Source organism: Oryctolagus cuniculus, chromosome 6, assembly GCF_051225735.1.
Source record: "Oryctolagus cuniculus isolate XC-2025 breed Fujian yellow rabbit chromosome 6, ASM5122573v1, whole genome shotgun sequence".
Taxonomy (NCBI): domain Eukaryota; kingdom Metazoa; phylum Chordata; class Mammalia; order Lagomorpha; family Leporidae; genus Oryctolagus; species Oryctolagus cuniculus.
In genome coordinates, this window is record NC_142872.1 from 166,407,070 (window position 1) to 166,429,345 (window position 22,276).

Consider the following 22,276-nt stretch of genomic DNA (forward strand, 5'->3'; position numbering starts at 1 on the left):
TTCCATAAAAGTATTTTATTGACTATGAAAAAGCCAACTAATTGGCTTGATGCAATAGTTACAAACCGTTGCAACCAGTTTTCTATTTTCCTTCTAACTGTAAATATATTTGAAACAAATTCTGAAAAAAACTCTTATCCACCTCTTCAGTGTCAAAGTAGAAATTTAAGTAAAATATACCTTTAGCCCAACACATTGGAAATGGACTACAGCCGCTCTTCTCCATACAGACGGCACCTGCCAGTCTCAGAGCCTCGTGGCCTGCCACTCCAACACCACACACCCACCGCTAGAAAGCTCAAGCCAGGAGTGCGCACACAGCGTCCCGGGTCATCTCTCAGGCGCAGTCTGCTGCGATCCACAAGCAAGACTGAACTGCCCTGTGTGCTCCTCTCCTCGGCGCCTGAAGCACAATCTGGGACGTGTTCCTTCTGTAATGTGCTCCAGCCTCTCAGTTACAGGCTTCTCACGCTTCCGCAATCTGAAACACAGACCGTCCTGAGCAGAATGAAAGCAGCCGGAACGTGCCCCCACGAGTCCGTGTCCCTAGATCCATTCAGGGAGGGAAGGAAGGGAGGGAAAGGGAGGAGAAAGCAGCCCGCAGCAACCTATGAATACATTAACCTCCGCCTCCACCGCTGTTCAGTCCATCCCACAGACTTCTGTTTACAGACCTGACAGCCAATTCGAGAACTCGGTAAGCTGGAACTCAGTCTGACCCAGATCATGTCAAACCACTTTCGCTATCAGTCATGCCTTTGGCATTTTACCAACCTAATTTTGAAATTAAAGTTAAAATAATTACCTTGGTGAAATAAGAATTTTGAAAATAAAAAACCTGATCAACATTAAAAATAAGACTGTTGAAAAGATGTCTGTAGGAATCCATATAGCCAGAAGGTAAAATATTTTTTCCTGACTGATAGTTTCAGAAGACTATAAATTAACAAAACTAAGAAAATAGAAAAATTGGAGTTTGAGGTAGGCAGATTCTTTCAAAATTAGCTTAGGGAATATTGAGAGATCCAAGATACACGATTTGTTTTCTTAGCTCCAAAATATAAATGAGTAATAAACTCAAACTGAAGAAGTAGGACAGAAAAATACTGTTACAATCTGTGCTAGCAACATTCTTATTAAATACAAAAGCTACTTAACTTCTCCATCCAAATTCACAGTCAGGGTCATCTCGAAAGTTTAGCTACTTGCGATTCCCTTTTAGCCGGAAGGTGAGTAATGAGGCTGCCGGTGCCTTTGTTCTCTGAGCACACACAATTTCTACGGAAAGTCTATACAGTTCCGGCTTTCCTAGCACATGGATAACCTGGTCAGCAGTGCAACCCCATGAGCTAATCAAACCCTGAGTGCTGCACTGTGAACACGAGCGAGGCCCCATCTACGAAATCTGAAAACAGCAGAGAACAAGAAGCGGTGCCCCAGGACGATGCCCCTCACTCCCATCACGCCGCCCTCCGGGACGCCGTCTCCCGGGCTCAAGTGAGCCCTTCCACCTCCTAGTGAAAACACATCGTTCACCAGCATGAACTCTGACCCCGGGCAACGCGAGAGGAGAGGGGCTGGAGAAAGACAAGCAAGCAGGCTAGCAAAGAATCAGAAGGAACAATCCAACAGGTCTGCTGCAACGCAGGAAAAGCTGCCCCGTTTCTACCACCTCCAAGGAGAGAGGACACGAAGGACTGGACACGAAGGACTGGCTAGAGGCAGCACACGAGCGAGCAGAGCCCAGCCAGCCCCCGAGAAGGGCTGGGAGTCCAGTCAGCCAGGACCTAGCAGGCTGCACGCGAGTCTGCCTTGGAGTGAGCCACCTGCTGCACGCCACACGAACCAGTGACCCTCCTCTTCATGCCCCTCAGCAGAGTCGGCACCGTCACCCCGTAAAGACGAGGCAGGGTCACCACCTCAGCGCCGCACCAAGCGCCGTCCCAGAGAGCACTTCTGACCGCAGCGGCAGCGCAAGGCAGCGCAAGGCTCTAGCAAGGAGAGGGCGGCACGGGCACGAGCAGCGGGGCGGGGCTGCCCTCGCGGTGACGGGGGGGGGGGGGGGGCCGGCACGGGCACCAGCAGCGGGGCGGGGCTGCCCTCGCGGTGACGGGGGGGTCCCCAACACGGGCACGAGCAGTGGGGGCGGGGGCTGCCCTCGCGGTGACGGGGGGGGGGGGCACGAGCAGTGGGGGCGGGGGCTGCCCTCGTGGTAACGGCGGGTCCCCAACACGGGCACGAGCAGTGGGGGCCGGGCTGCTGCCCTCGCGGTGACGGGGGGGGGGGGGCACACGAGCACGAGCAGTGGGGGCCGGGCTGCTGCCCTCGCAGTGATGGGCGGGGGGGGGGGGCAGCACGGGCACGAGCAGTGGGGGCGGGGCTGCTGCCCTCGCGGTGACGGGGGGGGGCAGCACGGGCACGAGCAGTGGGGGCGGGGCTGCTGCCCTCGCGGTGATGGCGGGGGGGGGGGCGGCAGCACGGGCACGAGCAGTGGGGGCGGGGCTGATACCCCCGCAGTGACGGGGGGGGGGGGTGGAGGAGAGCCAACACAGCAGGAGAAGGGGTGAAGGGGTGAGCCCAGCCCCTGACCTCCAAGTGCGGGGGGGATGGAGGAGAACCAACACAGCAGGAGAAGGGGTGAGCCCAGCCCCTGACCCCAAGTAACCACTGGATGGGGCTTTTTCTCACACCCCTCCAGCCAACCGACAACTTCACTGCAATACCCAAATATCCTCACATAGTGTGTAAGATCCTGAGAGTAGAGAAGGACGCTAAGATACAAACAGTGTAAATTCCTACAGGCCAGAACACAAGGAGACTGACGGAACCGACAGCTACAGCAGTGTTCTGAACCACGCCTGACCACTAGGACGGAAGAGCAGAGGATGAAGGGGCTTTGCGAACCATGAAGACAGCACCCTGTATCTGCTACAGAGCAAGGACACAGCATCTCACATACCCGCATGTGGCCAACACAAACCTAAGGCAGTAACTCCTTTTGTAAAGAGGAAAATGAGGTTCAGAAAGATCAAGCGGCTGGTCTGCTTACCACCCTAGTTGGGTGATTCACTAAAAAATCCTATGACATTTAAATCCAAGTCTTCTTGAGATTCACTATAGTCAAGAGTAACTATGGGTAAGTCCTGCTTACAAGTAATTTTTATTAAAATCACAAAAAGGGGATCTGGCGCCGAGGCACGTGAGGTTAATCCTCCACCTGCAGTGCCGGCATCCCATATGGACACTGGTTCTAGTCCCGGCTGCTCCTCTTCCAGTCCAGCTCTCTGCTGTGGCCTAGGAAAGCAGTGGAGGAAGGCCCAAGTGCTTGGGCCCTGCACCTGCATCAAAGACCAGGAAGAAACTCCTGGCTCCTGGCTTCAGATCAGCACAGCTCCGGCCGTTGCGGCCAATTGGGAAGTGAATCAGTGGATGGAGGACCTCTCTCTCTCTGCCTCTACCTTTCTCTGTAACTCTTTCAAATAAATAAAATAAATCTTTAAAAAATAAAATAAAAAGACCAGCTTATTTATTTAAAAAAATTACAAAGAGGATACTACCGTTTGTGTGGCAGCCCTGCTGCACAGGAGCTCCATGACAGGAGGAAATGCTGTCCGCCTGCACATGTCAACTCCAGGTGTCTCACTGCACAGGAAGAAGTGTGGGCCACACTCCACCCAACCTCTCACCACCCACAGGGAACAAGAAGACAGCAAAGGGAACCTGGTTTCCTTTCCAGGCCATGGCCACAAAGGTGTGGCCCGCCCCCATCCTGGGTACTACTTCACATCCAGGACCCTACACAGGACAGAGATCGTAAATATTTGCTGAATCAGAGAATTAAACATTAGGAAAAACCTTGCTTTTTAAGAATATAACAATGGAAAAGAAAAACTAACAGAGTCAAGGTGACTAGTCATAGATTGCCTTGCTGTACCCAACATAAAAAATAAATCACACATGGGGCTGGCGCTGTGATGCAGTGGGTTAACACCCTGGCCTGCAGCACCAGCATCCTACGGGTGCCGGTTTGAGTCCCGGCCGCTCCACTTCCTATCGAGCTCTCTTCTATGGCCTGGGAAAGCAGTAGAAGATGGCCCACGTCCTTGGACACCTGCACCCACGTAGGAGACCTGGAGGAAGCTCCTGGCTCCTGGCTTCAGATCGGGCAGCTCCGGCCGTGGCAGCCATTTGGGGAGTGAACCATCGGATGGAAGACCACTCACTCGCTCGCTCGCTCGCTCTCTCTGCCTCTCCTTCTCTCCCTGTGTAACTCTGACTTCCAAATAAATAAAAATAAATCTTTAAAAAAATAAATAAATAAATCACACTGCTGTACTCTGATACTATTAGATTTTCCCCCTGCATATTTTAGTAGAAAAATGAAAATAAGAAGTGAGATTAGATAAAAGTCTTTAGACTAACAGACAACACTCTGAGCAAGATAGAAAAGGGAACTCCAGACGTGTGCTGTGAGCTGTGACCAGCTTACTTCCCCACAGAAACCCCGCCAGAAATAAGGCGGGCGCTGGAGAAGACCTGCAGGTGAAGCGCCCGTATCAGAAATGCTTGGGATAAGAAGAGTCTGATGTTGGAGCTTTTGGGATCACAGAACAGTTACAAAGACTCTACTCCCTGTTGAGTGACCCTAATCCAAACATCAAAAATCCAAAACTTTTGCAGCACCATTTCCATATAAAATAAGGCTCAGATTTCAGAGTATTTCAGAGTTCAGATTAGGGATCCTTAACCTGTGTTAAAAATCAAAGTGCTTACAAGGGCCGGTGCTGTGGCGCAGCGGGTTAACGCCCTGGCCTCAAGTGCCAGCATCCCATATGGGTGCTGGTTCGAGACCCGGCTGCTCCACTTCCCATCCAGCTCTCTGCTGTGGCCTGGGAAAGCAGTGGAAGATGGCCCAAGTGCTTGGGCCCCTGCACTCTCATGGGAGACCCAGAAGAAGCTCCTGGCTCCTGCTTTGGATTGGTGCAGCTCCGGCTGTTGCAGCCAACTGGGGAGTGGACCAGAGGATGGAAGACCTCCCTCTCTCTCTTTCTCTCTGCTTCTCCTCTCTCTGTGTAACTCTTTCAAATAAATAAACAAATCTTTAAAAAAAATCAAAGTGCTTATAAATGTCACCAAAAGCAACTCAACACAAGTCTAAGTGTAGCTTTTCCATTTCTCATGGTGTCATAGTTTTAGCTATCTCCCTGGAGTAGTACTAACCACTAAGGCAGTCTTTCTTGGAAATGCAAAGCACTGGTAAATGCTCTTTATGTCAGCCAACAGGAAGAACACAGAGGAAAATACTGGGCCAGCACTGTGGCACGGCTGGTTAGACTCCTGCATCCAAGTCTGAGTGTCAGTGCGTGTCCCTGACGGTCTGCTGTGGATCCAGCTTCCTGCTAATACACCTGGAAAGGCCATGGATGGTAGTTCAAGTTCCGGGACACCTGCCACCCATGAGAGAGGCCCAGATGTTCTTCCTGGCTCCCGGTTTTAGGCTGGCTCAATCCCAGGTGCTGCAGCCATTTAGGGAGTGAACCAGCAGACAGAATACAACCTCTCCAGATGCACGCGCGCACACACACACACACACACACACTTCCTTTCAAATATATTAAGTTAAAAAAAGGATTCATATTGTACATATATTCTTCTAAATGTACTTCTCTTACCTCCTGCATTAACAAGAATTCTTATACTTGAATACCATCAGCACTTTATAATAAAGTACCTCTGATTAGTAACAGATGACTATAGTACACACTAACTTCTGGATGACAGGCATCCTGCACCACACTCATTTCCATTAAGATTACTAATTAAGGACAGCAGGTAGTCACCACCTGAGACGGCAGCATCCAGTATGGGCACTAGTTTGTGTCCTGGCAGCTCCATTTACAATACAGCTCCCCGCTAATGGCCTGGAAAAGCAGCAGAAGATGGGCTTTGGGCTCCTACACCCACGTGGGAGATCAGATTAAGTTTCTATTTCTGGCTTTGGCCTGGCCCAGCCCCAGCCATTGTGGCCATTTTAGGAGCGAACCAGCAGATGGAAAAACAATTGATCGACCTCTTTCTCTCTCTGCCTCTCCCTTTCTGCCTGTAATTCTGCATTTAAATAAATAAATTTTTAACAAATAAAAAATCAAGGATATAGGCCGGCGCCGCAGCTCACTAGGCTAATCCTTCGCCTGCAGTGCCTGCGGTGCCGGCACACCAGGTTCTGCCCCGGCCACTGCTCTTCCAGTCGAGCTCTCAGCTGTGGCCCGGGAGTGCAGTGGAGGATGGCCCAAGTCCTTGGGCCCTGCACCCGCATGGGAGACCAGGAGAAGCACCTGGCTCCTGGCTTCAGATCAGTGCAGTGCACCAGCCGCAGCGGCCTTTGTGGGGGTGAACCAACGGAAAAAGGAAGACCTTTCTCTCTGTCCACTCTGCCTGTCCAAAACAAAAAATTCAAGGGTATAATCACCTTATGAAAACCAAGGGACAACAGGTCTCCAAATACAACACGCTGGCAAAGGCGACGCTATAGATGCTGTTCACTTTGCTTGTGGAGCTTCCGTTACTCTTGAGGGGCTCTGGGAAGTGGAGGAAGGCACTGCATTTGTAACTGGAAGACTCGGGAGCGCCAGTTCTACCTGTGGAACAAAGAGAGAATTGTTTCACCACTCTGATTCTCCGTTTCTTGTTCTGTAAAATGGAGACAGCGACACCACCTTATCGAGTACTGACTATAAGCCAGACACAGAAGGGACTTAACAGCCACTCTAATGATAACACAGAGGTGACGATGAGTCAAGGTAAGGCTTACCATGTGTCATGCCTTCTTCCAAATACTAAACACCCATCCGGTTATCGTGACAGCCGACCCCAGGACACAGACAACACTGCCCCACCTCCCAGAGAGGCTAAGTCCCTTAAGGTCATAAGGTTACGCAGCAAACCAGACCCTGAGAGTGTGGCTCCATGTCCACGGCTCACCAACTTGCCACAGGGCTTTACACCACGAATCCCTCTAACCATCACCCACCTAGACAACACAGTCATCCACGTGCAACACTAACACAGGGGAGAACAGAAAAACAATTAACTTTCCTAATACCACAACTAACTGGTCAGTGACAGAGCCAGGACATGCACCAGGCACATGGCCACCAGTCAGACCACACCCACACCTAAACCACCACCTATACAGTGCCGACTTCCAAGGGCTCAAGGGTTCTCAAAACAGTCAGGAAATAGGCCCCATTCAGCCAACAAACGATGAATGTGCCTCTGGGGGAAACAGAGCAAGAGCACATCAACTGCTCTCAGCCCGGGGCGACACCCGCCTCTCCGAGTCCCGAGGCTCATGCAGCCCCGGAGAGAGCGATCCCGGCCAAAACAAGCCCAGATAGAGACCATCCTAGCTTATGCAAAACAAGTCCAGGTAGAGACCATCCTAGCTTACGCCAGACGCGTAGCTCACACTCGAGAAATGCATCAAAGTCACCAGGTGAAAAATATAATCACTGAATTTGGCAACTTTGAAATACCTAAAATTGAAAACTCAACACTTACCAAGACAGTATCTATTTATTTTTATTTTTATTTTATTTATTTTTTTTTATTTTTTGACAGGCAGAGTGGACAGTGAGAGAGACAGAGAGAAAGGTCTTCCTTTGCTGTTGGTTCACCCTCCAATGGCCGCCGCGGCCAGCGCGCTGCGGCCGGCGCACCGCGCTGATCCGATGGCAGGAGCCAGGAGCCAGGTGCTTTTCCTGGTCTCCCATGGGGTGCAGGGCCCAAGCACCTGGGCCATCCTCCACTGCACTCCCTGGCCACAGCAGAGAGCTGGCCTGGAAGAGGGGCAACCGGGACAGAATCCGGCGCCCCGACCGGGACTAGAACCCGGTGTGCCGGCGCCGCTAGGCGGAGGATTAGCCTAGTGAGCCGCGGCGCTGGCCACCAAGACAGTATCTAAAAAACAGATATTCTCAAGAACTTTCAAAATGAATGGCAGGAGCTGGTGCTGTAGTGTAGTGGGTAAAGCTGCCACCTGTAGTGCCGGCATCCCATATGGGCACTGATATGAGTCCCAGCTGCTCCACTTCTGATCAGCTCTCTCCTATGGCCTGGGAAAGCAGTGGAAGATGGCCCAAGTCCTTGGGCCCTGCACCCGGGTGGTGTGACCCAGAAGAAGCTTCTGGCTCTTGGCTCCGGATCAGCCCAGCTCTGGCCGTTGCAGCCAATTGGGGAGTGAACCAGTGGATGAAGAGTGCTCTCTCTCGCTCGCTCGCTCTCTCTGCCTCTCCTTTTCTCTATATATAACTCTGACTTTCAAATAAATAAATAAATCTTAAAAGGGGGGCCACTGTGGCATAGCAGGTAGACCACCACCTGCGACGCCAGCATCCCAGATTAAAAAAAAAAAAAAAAGAAAGGAAGGCAGGCACAGGGGCCAGCACTGTGATACAGCTGCTCGTAATGCCACCGTCCCAAATCAGAGCGTCAGTTCAAGCCCCAGCTGCTCCACTTCTAATCCAGCCGCCTGCTAATATGCTGGGAAAGCAACAGCAGACGGCCCCAATGCTTGAACCCCTCCTAGCCACACGGGAAACCTGCATGGAACGCCTGACCCCTGGCTTCAGCCTGGCCCAGCCCTGGTGGTGGTACCATTTGGGAAGCGAACTAGTGGACAGAAGAGCTCTTTCTTTCTTCTCACTCTGTCACTCAGCTTTCCAAATAAATAAGAATTTTCTCTTTTCCTATACAGGAGATCAAAGCACGGTGCAAAATTTGGAAACTGTACTTAGGTTGACTACCATCAATTTAAAAAAAAAAAAAAAAGGCTCCTAAAATCTTTAAGACACTACATTCCTTCCTCAATGTGGCAGTAAAGGCACTACCACATCAGACAGGACAAGAAACTCACCCGGATTTTCATGCTACTCATTTGCTATGGAATAGGGTTTCCTGCTTACGTTGACCACAATGAATCAAACAGCAAAGAAGAATAAGCAGTTATTTAACGTTACCATTGCTGGTGGCAAGTCCAGAAGTTTTATTTTACTGCACATGAATATGCATCCTTCCAAACTGTTTCATCATTTCATTGACATGAATTCTGTCATTCTGAAAATCAAATTAATCCAGCTGCACTGCCCACCTTATTCAGTAAACAACAGCTGTGCCCTTCCAAGCCAGGTAAGGAAGCAGAGAGCATCGCTCATGCTGAGGCTGCAGACTAGAAAGCTGGCTTTGCAGTGGCAAACCCTAGAGCAGAAAGGGCTGACTGCGCCCAGGGGACCCCGGGTGGTGCCTGAGGGTCCCGCTGGAACTGAAGTTCTAAGTTACATGTGCACATTTCCAATTACCGCACCTGTGGCCCGAGAGCCCTCCTTACGCCCAACCAGCAGACAGGACTGGTCTTCTTTCCAAACAGAGCCACGCAGCGGTTAGTTTCAGCACCATTTTCCCTTCTTTGTGCTCTCCGTTTGGGCACCCTGGTATCAATGGGTATTATTCCAGCCTACAAAGAAACTTACAGGTCAACTGTCCAACTCTACCAACAAATGTTAATAATAATGTTAAAACTAGGGTCCACATTATGGTGCAGTGGGTAAGCTACTGGCTGAGACACTGCATTCCATATGAGCACCAGTTCAAGTCCTGGCTGCTCTGCTTCCAATCCAACTCCGCGTTAATGTAGCTGGAAAAAAAGCAGAAGAGTGCTTGGGCCCCTGCCACCCACATGGGAGACCCAGATGGAGGTCAAGGCTCCTGGCTTCAGTCTGGCCCAGCCTGGGGGCCACCCAGGCAACAGACAGAAGATCTCTCTCACTCTCTCTCTATATATAGATATAGATATAGATATAGATATAGATATAGATATATCTTCTCTAACTCTGCTTTTCAAAGAAATAATTTTTTAAAAAAAAAGTTAAAGCTAACCTCATATCTGTTACGATGGCTACTATTTTTAAAAGATGTAAAGAAACAGGAAACCTTGGACACTGCCTGTGAGCATGTAAAATGGTACAACTGCTATGGAAAACAGTACAGAGCACCAACCCCCGCCCCCCCCCCCCAGGGCCCCAGCCCAGCTCCTCACTCTGCGAGCCAAGGTGCCCAGAGGAAGGTCGGCTCAGCTGAAGGGGCAGCGAAGGAAGAGCCCGAGAGGAGATCAGCTGAATCTACGCCCGCAGAAGTAGAACAAAGCCTAAAAAGGCAGCAGGGACAGGAAAAGGCAGTGGACAGAAATGAAAGGACAAAGAGGAGCCAGAGAATACAGGCCAAGGTTTCACCAGGAAACTCAAGATTCGCCTGCAGAAAATGGAGAAATGAAAAATGAGAGTCCAGCTCTGATAAATAAAGCAGGAGGAAGAAGCCAAGTCTGATTTTTATCATACAGCACATCTTATCAGTCCTCCCTGTCTCCCTTTTCTTGTACAACCCAGAAGAGTATTTTTATCAACTATCCTGTAAACACAAGTTTTATAGTAACTCTAGAAACATTCTTAAGGAGGGAAGCCTGTCGCTCCCCGTCTTCGTGGAGGAACGACACTAAGCCCTGCCTAGGCTTCATATCCGAGTCAGGTTTCCTATCCGAGTCACGGCACCATTATGTCGCTCCCCCTCTTCGTGGAGGAACGACACAGGACCCTGCGCTGTTCTTTCGTCTGCTCGGCCCTCCCCGGGTTTGATGCTGGTTCTTCCCGGGTTGGCTACTATCCCTTCCACCTCCGTGGAAGGGCAGTTCCCCCTGGCCACATTCCCCACTTCCGCAGGGGAGCGGCACACCGCCGGCCGGCTTTCTCGGGGGCTGCACGGGTTCCCTTAGATGTTCCCCATAGATGTTCCCGGTGCATGCCGTCTCTCTCCTCCTTTATAGTCCTCCTCCGCCAATCCTAACTCGGCTGCCCACACGCCGAGTACGCTGCTCTCCAATCAGGAGCAAGTCCTACAGTTTATTAGCTGAACTGGAGGCAGCTGTGCGGAAGCTGTTTACTTCTCTCCCAGCGCCATATTGTGGGAGAGCAGATGCATAGAATAAGTCTTAATTCCAGTAACTCAGTCCAGTCCGGATTGCTCCCCACAGAAGCCCACCTCATCCTATTTTTTAAGTGTAAATTATTTAAGAGGTGAAATCAAGGACCAGCAAAGTGGCATAGTAGGTTAATCCTCTGCCCACAGCAGCACCAGCATCCCATAGGGGCGCAGGTTCTAGTCCTGGCTGCTCCTCTTCCGGTCCAGCTCTCTGCTGTGGCCTGGGAAAGCAAGAGAAGATGGCCCAAGTCCTTGGGCCCCCGCACCCATGTGGGAGACCCAGAAGAATCTCCAGACTCTTAGCTTCAGATCAGTGCAGCTCTGGCCACTGAGGCCATTTGGGGAGTGAACCAGCAAATGGAAGACCTCTCTGTCTCTGTCTCTCTCTCTCCCTGTCTGTAACTATACCTCTCAAATAAATAAATAAAATCTAAAAAATAAAGAAGTGAACTCAGGGGTCGGCACTGTGGCGCAGTAGGTTGATCCTCCGCCTGCAGTGCTGACATCGCATATGGGCGCCAGTTCTAGTTATGGCTGCTCTTCTATCGGTCCATCTCTCTGCTAATGGCTTGGGAAAGCAGTGGAACATGGCCCAGGTTGCTTGGACCTCTGCTACCCACGTGGGAGAAAGAAATGGAGTTCCAGGCTCCTACCTTCAGCCTGGCTCAACCTCAGCAGCCTTCCTGGGCCACAGCAGAGCTAGACTGGAAGAGGAGCAACCGGGACAGAATCTGGCGCCCCAACCAGGACTAGAACCTGAGGTGCCGGTGCCGCAGGCGGAGGATTAGCCTAGTGAGCCGTGGCATTCAGCTTCCTTCTAACCCATCTTGGGAGGAAGCAGATAATGGTTCAAGATCTTGCCCTCTATTTTCATTAAAAAAAAAAAAAAAAAAAGAGTTTGATATTTTTAGAAAGGAAACATGCAACTCCAAAGCTGAAATCATTTCACCCTTTCCATCACCTTAAATCTGAAGAATCTACTGAGCGTATGTCAAGTACTCCCTGAATCTCAACTCTGTCAGACACTGCATGTATGACTTTCAACAACTTAACCTTTGTAACCTAACCGACCGTGGGAGAGGGAGATGCAGAATAAGGAGGGAGCTTACTGCTCTAGCATAGAGGAAGCAGAGAGAGCGCAGGCTCAGGTGGAGTCAGGGAGAACTGCACGCAGCTCAGAGGGACGCTGTGGGCCTCTGTGGAGGTGCAGCTACGCACAATCCAGGACCCAGCAGTCGGGAGCCTCAGAACCAGCTCTGGAGTAAAGCTGCAGCGAGAGCCTGGCAGGAGCCCGGCTTGGAGCCCTGTGGGGGCAGCATACCTACCAACCTAGTGGGAAACAAAGTGGGGCATGCTTCTCTCTCCCGACCACCCAGCACCGGCATCATGGAACTAGCCAAGGGTGGGCAGGCTATAGATGTCCATTCTGGACATGTATAACAGCTGTACCAGCCTGGGTCTGTGCACCCAGCAAGCAGCTGAGAGGAGATGCCGGAGTCTGGCTGGGAGAATGGACAGGGTGCTCCTGACTGTGGGAGCCTGGTGTGCCAGGACTGTGAGAACACTGGCTGCGTGGAGGGCACAGGGTGTGGCTGGGTCTGTGGCAGTCAGTGTGGTGGCTCCACATGCTCGCGGCTCCCCGATTCCCTGGTGAGGGTCACTGCTGCAGGATCCGCGTTCACACCAAGGACTGCGTGGATCCTTGGTGTGGTTCTTGAGGCAGCATGGATGAAGCTTGTACCCACTGGGGCAGCACCCAGGCACTGGCCTTCTCTGAGGAGAGGAAGTGAACGTGAGACTAAGCCAACATAGCAAACCAACCTCCCTCTGATTAAAAAAGAGAGAGAGAGAGATCCCCCCCACCCTGAAGCACTGAACCGAGCTCCTCGACCACACCCAGCACAGGCCTCTGGGTGTTCACTGAAAGATAAGAATCACAGAGGAAAAAAACCAACAACTATCACCACAAATTTCTAATAATAAATGCAGCAATTCAAGAAATAACAATAAGGAAGACAACATGACACCCCAAAAGAACACAACACTTCAATACCAGAATCTGAAGATGAAGAGATTGACAAAGGCATAAAATCTCCCAGTAAAAGTACAAAGGAAATCCAAAGTAAACAATAGGAATATTTATAGAAAAATGGGAGGGCCAAGTTGTTAGTTATCAATAGTCGCCTTCAATGTAAATGGCCTCAACTTTCCAGTTAAAAAATACAGACTGGAAGAATGGATTAAAAAACAAAACCCATCTATTTGCTGCCCATAAGAAATACATCTCACGAACAAAGATACAGGCAGACTGAAAGTGAAGATATAGAAAAACATCTTACGGCTGGTGCCGCAGCTCACTAGGCTAATCCTCTGCCTGCGGCGCTGGCACACTGGGTTCTAGTCCTGGTTAGCACAACGGATTCTGTCCCAATTGCTCCTCTTCCAATCCAGCTCTCTGCTGTGGCCCAGGAGTGCAGTGGAGGATGGCCCAAGTGCTTGGGCCCTGCACCCCATGGGAGACCAGAAGTACCTGGCTCCTGGCTTCAGATCAGCATGGTGCGCAGGCCGTAGCGCACCACAGGAGCGGCCATGGGGGGGGGTGAACCAATGGAAAAGGAAGACCTTCCTCTCTGTCTCTCTCACTGTCCACTCTGCCTGTCCAAAAAAAAAAAAAAAAAGAAAGAAAGGAAGAAAAAGAAAAAAAAAAAGAAAGAAAGAAATTCCATGCTAACAGAAATAAAAAAAGAGCTGGTGTAGCCATCCTAATATTAGACATAGAACGGCACTATATAATGATTAAGGGATCAATTCAACAGCAAGATGTGACCACTATAAATGTATATGCAACTAATTACAGGGCACCTGGTTATTTAAAAGAAATGTTAAGGAATCTAAAGGGAGATATAGACTCCAATACAATAGTAATGAGGACTTCAATACTCCACTTTCAGCAACGGACAGATCAACCAGACACAGCAGAGTTAATCGACACTATGGACTAAATGAACCTAATGGATATCTACAGAACTTTTCATCCTACAGTTGCAGAATACACATTCTTCTCACCAGTGCATGGAAAATTCTCTAGGACTGATCACATAGTAGGCCATAAAGCAAATCTTAGCTGCGCCGATGTGAAGCCAGGAGCCAGGTGATTTTTCCTGGTCTCCCACGAGGGTGCAGGCACCCAAGCACTTGGGCCATCCTCCACTGCCCTCTCAGGCCACAGCAGAGAGCTGGACTGGAAGAGGAGCAGCTGAGACTAGAACCCGGCGCCCATATGGGATGCCGGCGCTGAGGCGGGGGATTAACCAAGTGAGCCATGGCGCTGGGCCCAGGAAATTTAACAACAGATACCACAGAAATAAAAAGAATCAGAAATTACTACAAAGAGCTGTATTCCAACAAATTGGGAAGCCTAAAAGAAATGGATAGATCCCTGGACACATACAACCTTCCTAAACTGAGCCATGAAGACACAGAAAACCTAAACAGATCAATAACCAAGATGGAAACTGAATCAGGAATAAAGACCCAACAAAGCAAAGCCTGGGACTGGATAGCTTCACCGCTGCATTTTACCACACCTTTAGTGCACTAACGACAATTCTTCTCAAGCTATTCCCCACAACTGAAAGGGAGGAGATCCTCCCAAACTCCCTCCTAAACCTGAAAAAAAACACTAGAGAAACAGAACTACAGACCAATCTCCCTGATGAACACAGATGCAAAAACCCTCAACAAAATACCCACCAATCAAGTCCAGCAACACCATCAGAAAGATCATTCACCCAGACCAAGTGGTATTTATCCCTGGTAGGCAGGGATGGTTCCACATCTGCAATTCAATCACAAAGTAAAGAACAAAAGCCATGATTATCTCAATAGACGAAGAGAAAGCATCTGATAAAAGAACAACGCCCTTTCATGAAGAAAACTTCAAGCAATGTGGGTAAAGGAAGATCATTCCTCAACACGATCAAGGCAATTTATGACAAACCCAAGGCCAGTGTCCTGTTGAACGGGGAAAAGCTGGAAGCATTCCCACTGAGACCCAGAACCAGTCAAGGATGTCCACTATTACCACTGTGATTCAACATGGTCCTGGAAGTTTTAGCCAGAGCCATTCGGCAAGAAAAAGAAATGACAGGAATATAAATTGGAAAGGAGAGCTGGCGCCGCGGCTCACTAGGCTAATCCTCCGCCTGCGGCGCCGGCACACTGGGTTCTAGTCCCGGTCGGGGCATCGGATTCTGTCCCGGTTGCCCCTCTTCCAGGCCAGCTCTCTGCTGTGGCCCGGGAGTGCAGTGGAGGATGGCCCAAGTGTTGGGCCCTGCACCCCATGGGAGACCAGGAGAAGCACCTGGCTCCTGCCTTCGGATCAGCGCGGTGCGCCGGCTGCAGCGCGCCAGCCATTGGAGGGTGAACCAACGGCAAAGGAAGACCTTTCTCTCTGTCTCTCTCTCTCTCACTGTCCACTCTGCCTGTCAAAAAAAAAAAAAAAGGAGAAAGTCAAACTATCCCTATTTGCAGATGACATCATATATACAGGAGATCGAAACAACTCTACTAAGAAACTATTGGAACTCATAGAAGGGTGTGGTAAAGTGGCAAGATAGAAAATCAACACACAAAAATCAAAAACCTTTGCACAGACAATGCCACAGCTGAAAAAGAATTCCTAAAAATCAATCCCATTCATAATATTTACAAAAAATCAAATACCGTGGAATAAATTTAACCAAGGATGTCAAAGATCTCTATGATGAAAATTATAAAACATTAAAGAAAGAAATAGAAGACGACACCAAAAAAAAAAAAAATGGAAAAATCTTCCATGTTCTTGAACTGGAAGAATCAATATCATCAAAATGTCCATATTACCAAAAGCAATTTATAGAAGCAATGCAATACCAATCAAAATAACAAGGATATTCTTCTCATATAGAGAAATAACAATGCTGAAATTCATATGGAAATACTGGAGACTGCAAATAACTTTAGCAATCTTATACAACAAAAACAAAGCCAAAGGTATCACAATACCAAATTTCGATACATACTACAGGGCAGTTATAATCAAAACAGGTTGCTATTGGTACAAAACAGATGTATAGACCAATGGAACAAACAGAAATGCCAGGAAGCAATCCATGCATCTACAACCAACTTATCTTTGCCAAAGGAGCCAAAATCAATCCCTGGAGCAAAGACAATCTCTTTAACAAATTGTGCTGGGAAAACTGGGACCCCCTACCTTACACCTTACACAAAAATCTAATCAAAATGGATTAAAGACCTAAATCTACAACCTGATATCATCAAATTATTAGAGAACATTGGGGAAACTCTGAAAGACATTGGCATAGGCAAAGAGTTCTTAAGAACCCAGAGACACTGGCAATCAAAACCAAAATTAACAAATGGGATTACATAAAATTAAGAAGCTTCTGCACTGCAAAGCAAACACTCAGCAAAGTTAAGAGGCAACTGACAGAATGGGAGAATTTATTTGCATACTATGCAACTGATAAAGGATTAATAACCAGGAGTTTTAAAGAGATCAAGAAACTCCACAACAGCAAAACAATCCAGTGAAGAAATGGGCAAAGGACTTAAACAGGCATTTTTCAAAAGAGGAAATCCAGATGGCCAACAGACACATGAAAAAGTGCTCAGGATCACTATCCAAAAGGGAAATCCAAATCAAAACCACAATGAGGTTCCACCTCACCCCAGTTAGAATGACTTTCATACAGAAATCAACAAACAATAAGTGCTGGTGAGGATGTGGGGGAAAGGTACCCTAATCCACTGGTGGTGGGAATGTAAACTGGTACAGCCACTGTGGAAGACAGTATGGAGACACCTCAGAAACCTGAATACAGACCCACCATACGACCCAGCCATCCACTCCTGGGAAGTTTCCCAAAGGAAATGAGATCAACATATGAAAGAGCTATCTGCACCCCCATGTTTACTGCAGCTCAATTCACAATAGCTAAGACATGGAATCCACCTAAATGCCTGTCAACGGAAGACTGGATAAAGAAATTATGGGATATGTACACCATGGAATACTACACAGTGGTACAAAAAAAAAAAAAACACAAAATTCTGCTGTTTGCAATAAAATGAATGAAACTGGAAAACATCATATTTAGTGAAATAAGCCAGTCTCAAAAGAACAAATACCATATGTTCTCCCTGATCTGTGATAACTAATAGAGCACCTAAAAGGTAATCTATAGAAATGAAATTAACACTTCAAGATGCAATGACTTTAAATAGCCCTTGTCTCCACCACTAAGGAACAGGGTTTTTTGTTTTATGGTTTTTTTTTTTCATACAATTTTTGAAATCTTTACTTAATATAGAGTTAATCGTATGTGTATAAAGCTAACTGAAAATAGATCTTAGTCAAAAATAATGGGAATAGGAGAGGGAAGAGGAGGAGGGGTGGGAAGAGGAGGAGGGGTGGGAGTGTGATTGGGAGGGCAGGTACAGTGGGAAAAATCACTCTGTTCCTAAAGTTGTATGTATGAAATGCATGGAGTTCGTATTCCTTAAATAAAAGGTTTCTGGGGGGGCCAAGGGTCTGATTGATGGGTCTGGCACCACAGCTCAGCAGGTTAAGCTGCCGCCTGCAATGCCAGCATCCCATATGGACACCGCTGCTGCTGCTCCACTTCCTGTCTGTTCCCTGCTAGGTGCACTTGGGAAGGCAGCAGGGAATGGCCCAAGTGCGTGGGCTCTGGGCCCGTCACCCATGTGGGAGACCTGGATGAAGCACCTTGCTCCAGTGTGGCTCAGGCCTGGCTGCTGCAGCCATCTGGGGAGTAAACCAGCAGACGGAGGATCTGTCTTTCTCTCTAACTCTGCCTTTCAAATAAAGAAATAAATATTTTTTTAAAAAATTATCTGAGGCAGAGAGAGAAAGGGAGAGAGGGAGGCAGGAAAGGCGGGAGAATGGGACTAAGAGGGGGAAGGAGGCTGGGGGGGGGGGGGCGGGGAGGGAGAGCCCATTTCCTTGTTCACTCCCCAGTGGCTGCAATGGCAGCCTAAAGGACCAGCGCTGGGAGCAAGGACTTAACCTCGATCTCCCGGAGTGACCGCAACCCTTCCTTGAGCAGGCACAGCTGCTTTCCAGGGCCGGCATTTGCAGGAAGCAAGAGGCAGGCCCAGAGCCCAGGAACCCAATCCAGTCCCGCAGAGGTGGTGCACGTGTCTTAATCACGGGACTGAACACGGCTCCTAGGCACGTTGTTTAAAACCGTTCTCTAGGCTCCTGTACTGTCAGGTCCTGGGTCAAACCACCATCTGTAGCTCCGGCATCCCATAGGGGCACTGGTTCAAGGCCTGGCTGTTCCACTTCTGATCCAGCTCCCCGCTGATGCACCTGGGAAAGCAGAGGAAGCCGAGCCATGTCCTTGGGCCTCTGCACTCTCGTGGGGACCAAGAAGAAGCTCCTGCTCCTGGCTTCAGATCAGCTCAGCTCTGGCCATTGCAGCCATCTGGGAAATTAACCAGCAGACAGAAGACTTACTTTCTCTCTCTCTCTCTTTCTCTGTCTCTCTCTCTCTCACTCTACCTTTCAAATAAATAAATCTTTTTTTAAAAAAATCAATAAATCTCTCTCTATAACTTGGTTTTGTCATCCGTGAAGTTAAAACTGGTGTGTCTCTTTCATAGTTGTTAAATAATGAGAATCAAATGATAGTAGAAACATGAAGGGCTCTGGGAATACCTCCACCTGATAAAGGCTCCACATCACTCTAAGCACATTACTGTTGGCATCTTCTGTTCTTGTGCAATTAAGCAATTGGGACAAAGGCCTGGCCCCTAAGGAGTTCACAACAGATGGGAAGACAAGACATAAATCTGAGTGCTACAGTTCTTAATTCCTCATAGACTGGTTTAATAACCTCCTTTAAGGTAGAAGAGGCTTAAATGATTCACAGGTTTATCTGTGATCCTGATAAATGCAGAAGAGCCTACAGGCCAATAGGACAATAAATAAAGCTCAGAAAATCACAGTGAATACACAAATATTTTAAAATGGTGTTAGGTGAAAAATTTCCATTGACACTGGAAAATGCTAGTTAATGCAAAAAGCACTGCACAATATAAAATGCACAAGGTAGGAGCTGGCTTTCTGCACAGCGGTTACTATCTCACTTGGGCCACCTGCACCCCTTAGTGTCCAGGTTCAAGTCCAGGCTGTCTCTAATTACAGCTTCCTGCTGAAGCACGCCCTGGGAGGTAGCAGATGATGGGGCAAGCACCGGGGTCTGTGGGAGACATGTGCTGTGTTCCAGGCTGGCTTCAGTCTGGCCCACACCTGGCCACTGCAGGTATGTGGGAAGTGTGCCAGCAGATTTAACATGTCTCTCTCTGTTTACCTTTCAAATTTTTATTTATTTATTTTTTAAAAAGGCAGCTCCCAGTCTTAAAATGCAAGGATTTTTTTTAAAAAAGAATTATTTATTTATTTATTTATTTAAAAGTCAGAGTACAAAGAAGGAGAGACAGAGAAAGAGGGACCTTCCATCTGCTGATTCAATCCCCAGGTGGTCACACAACCAGGGCTGGGCCAGCAGAACCAGGAGTTCATGGGGGCAGCAGGGGTCCAAGCACTTGGGCCATCTACCGCTGCCTTTCCCAGGCCATAAGCAGGGAGCTGGATCAGAAGTGGAGCAGCTGGGACTAGAACTGGTGCCCATATGGGATGATGGCATTGCAGGTGGTGGGTTAACCTGCTACACCAAAATGCCAGCTCCAGAAAGTCCCTTATATTTTTAAGTAATAAAAAAGGTATCAAGAGTGTAAACACTTTCACACTCATTTCCTTGTATTGCACGAACTACAATGAGAAAAGTAGCTCCATGTAGAGAATGTGGTGGAAAGGAAGATATGGCTAAGAGGGGAAGCTTTCTGACTCGGTGCATTCTCATGCTGAGTTTGTATCATGAGTTTGTACTTTCTGTTCAATAGAATAAATGAACACAAAAAGCAACTACGTTAAAGAAACATTATCTAGGGCCTGCCCGTGATACCAGCACCCTAAATGAACACAGGTTCCAATCCCAGCTGCTCCACTTCCAATTCAGCTCCCTGCTAATGCTCCTGGGAAAGCAAGTACTTGGGCTCCTGCCACTCAAGTGGGAGACCTGGCTGAAGTTTTAGGCTCCTGGCTTAGGCTATTGTGGCCATGTGTGGAGTGAACCAGTAAATATAAAATCTCCCACCCTCCCCCCTCCCTCCCTCCCTCCCTCTCTCTCTCTCTCTCTCTCTCTCTCTCTCTGTAACTCTGCCTTTCAAATAAATAAGTCAAAAAGAAAAGAAACACCATCTAGTAAAGTCTTCAACACAAATAAACAATACCTTTCTAAATCATACATTGTTCAAATAACACATCACAATATTAATTAGAAAATATCCTAAACTGGGGACCAGCACTGTGGCATAGCAGATAAAGCCGCTGCCTACAGTGCCAGCATCCCATATGGGCACCAGTTTGAGTCCCAGCTGCTCCACTCTGCTCTCTCTGCTATGGCCTGGGAAAGCAACAGAAGATGGCCCAAGTGCTTGGGCCCTTGAATCCTCGTGGGAGACCGAGAAGAAGCTCCTGGCTTCGGATCGGCACAGCTCTGGCCGTTGTGACCAATTAGGGAGTGAACCAGAGGTTGGGAAGACACCTCTCTCTCTCCTTCTTCTCTGTGTAACTATTTAAAATAAATAAATGAAACTTTAAAAAAAATGTTTTAAACAGAAAAAAATATTCTGTGGTTGGTGTTGTGGCGCAGAAGGTTAATCCGCCACCTGCAGCACCAAAATCCCAGATGTGCACCATTTCCAGTACCGGCTTCTGATCCAGCTCCCTGTTAATGGCCTAGGAAATGCAGCAAGACCTGGAGGAAGCTCCTGGCTTCAGCCTGGCCCAGCCCCAGCCATTGCAGCCATTGGGGAGTGAACCAGCGGATGGAAGACACCTCTCTCTTTGTCTCTCCCTCTCTGTAACTCTGCCTTTCAAACAATTAAAATAAATCTTCAAAAAGAAAAATAAAGGAGTAAAACAGAATCAGAAGTAATGCTTGAGCATGAGACAAAAGGAAAAATGAGTAATACTGGCCCTATTTTTATTTTAAAATTTGGTAACTTATCATAAATTCATTTTTATTTTTTAAAAATATCACATTAAATCATCATTCATCTTGATGACTGAGTTTTCTGACCACCACTCAGACGAGGTAAATGCCTTACCCAATTCCAGCCCTGCCCTACCATATCCATCCCCACATTCACTCTTCCAACCCTGCTCAGCCCCTGGGCTCCCCACAGGCAGGGCATGTCACTTAGGGAGGTTGTACAACTAGAAATATTTCTGCCTAATATATGTGAAGCACAATCTCTCAGTCTTTAAAGTTCCATTCTTTTTGTTTCTTTAAAAGTTTATTACATATTAATTTAATTTCAGTGCTTTATTAAAAGATTTTATTCATTTAAAAGGCAGAGTTACAGAGAAAGAGAGGGAAAGACACAGAGAGAGAGAGAGAGAGAGAGAGAGAGAGAGAGAGAGATCTTCCATCACCTGGTTCACTCCCCAAAGGGCTGCCACAGCCAGGGCTCGGCCAGAACAAAGCCAGGAGCCAGAGCTTCACCTCAGTCTCCCACGTGGGTGCAGGGCCCAAGCTCTTGGGTCACCTTCTGCTGCTTTCCCAAGCATGTTAGCAGGGAGCAGGTGGGAACTGGCACCTACGTGGGATGCCGGCACTGCAGGCAACAGCTTAACCCATTACACCACAATGCCGGCCCCTAAAGTTCCATTGTAAGAATAAAGATATTTAATCGTTCTTTAGAACCAGAAGCAAAATAATTAAAATTAACTACTTTCAATGAAACAAAACGACCTTTTTTTTTTTTTTTTACATTGGACACAAGAACACTTGAATTCAAAAATATCTAAACTTTAAAAGTTTGTTAGCAAAATCAATGCTTTACTACGGATGTTTGTGTCACCTATGGTACAAAAGGAATCCCATAGTCATCCACTCTTGCGCTGTCCAAGTACTTCAACTCATAAAGCCCCGTGAAGGCCTCACTCACTGGGGCGTGGTGGGTAACTAAGTCACCGCTCCTGCCCCCTTCACCAGGAAGGCATCTCTAACACCTGTAATGAAAACAACGATGCAGCAGCTGGCACAACACTTCCTCCAGAAAAACTGGGAAGAGGCAACAGAGCCACGAG

The 22,276-nt window shown here is 48.2% G+C and overlaps 1 protein-coding gene across 47 annotated transcripts in view; it reads right to left on the minus strand.

Annotated features, from left to right (window-relative positions):
• Window positions 1-22,276, minus strand: part of PTK2 (protein tyrosine kinase 2) — a 296,019-nt gene that overhangs the window by 228,896 nt on the left and 44,847 nt on the right. For 43 of the 47 annotated variants that reach the window (XR_016236040.1, XR_016236042.1, XM_089335789.1 and 40 more), the window contains one exon: window positions 6,470-6,638. Coding sequence is in view for 1 of the 47 variants with exons in the window: in XM_070075540.2 (XP_069931641.1) it covers window positions 181-226 (46 nt within the window). In the remaining 46 variants the exon portion in view is untranslated. Of the gene's footprint in view, window positions 1-180; window positions 482-6,469; window positions 6,639-18,427; window positions 18,543-22,276 lie in introns of those variants that run through there. The other 4 variants (XM_070075553.2, XM_089335776.1, XM_089335769.1 and 1 more) reach the window with 2 other exon arrangements.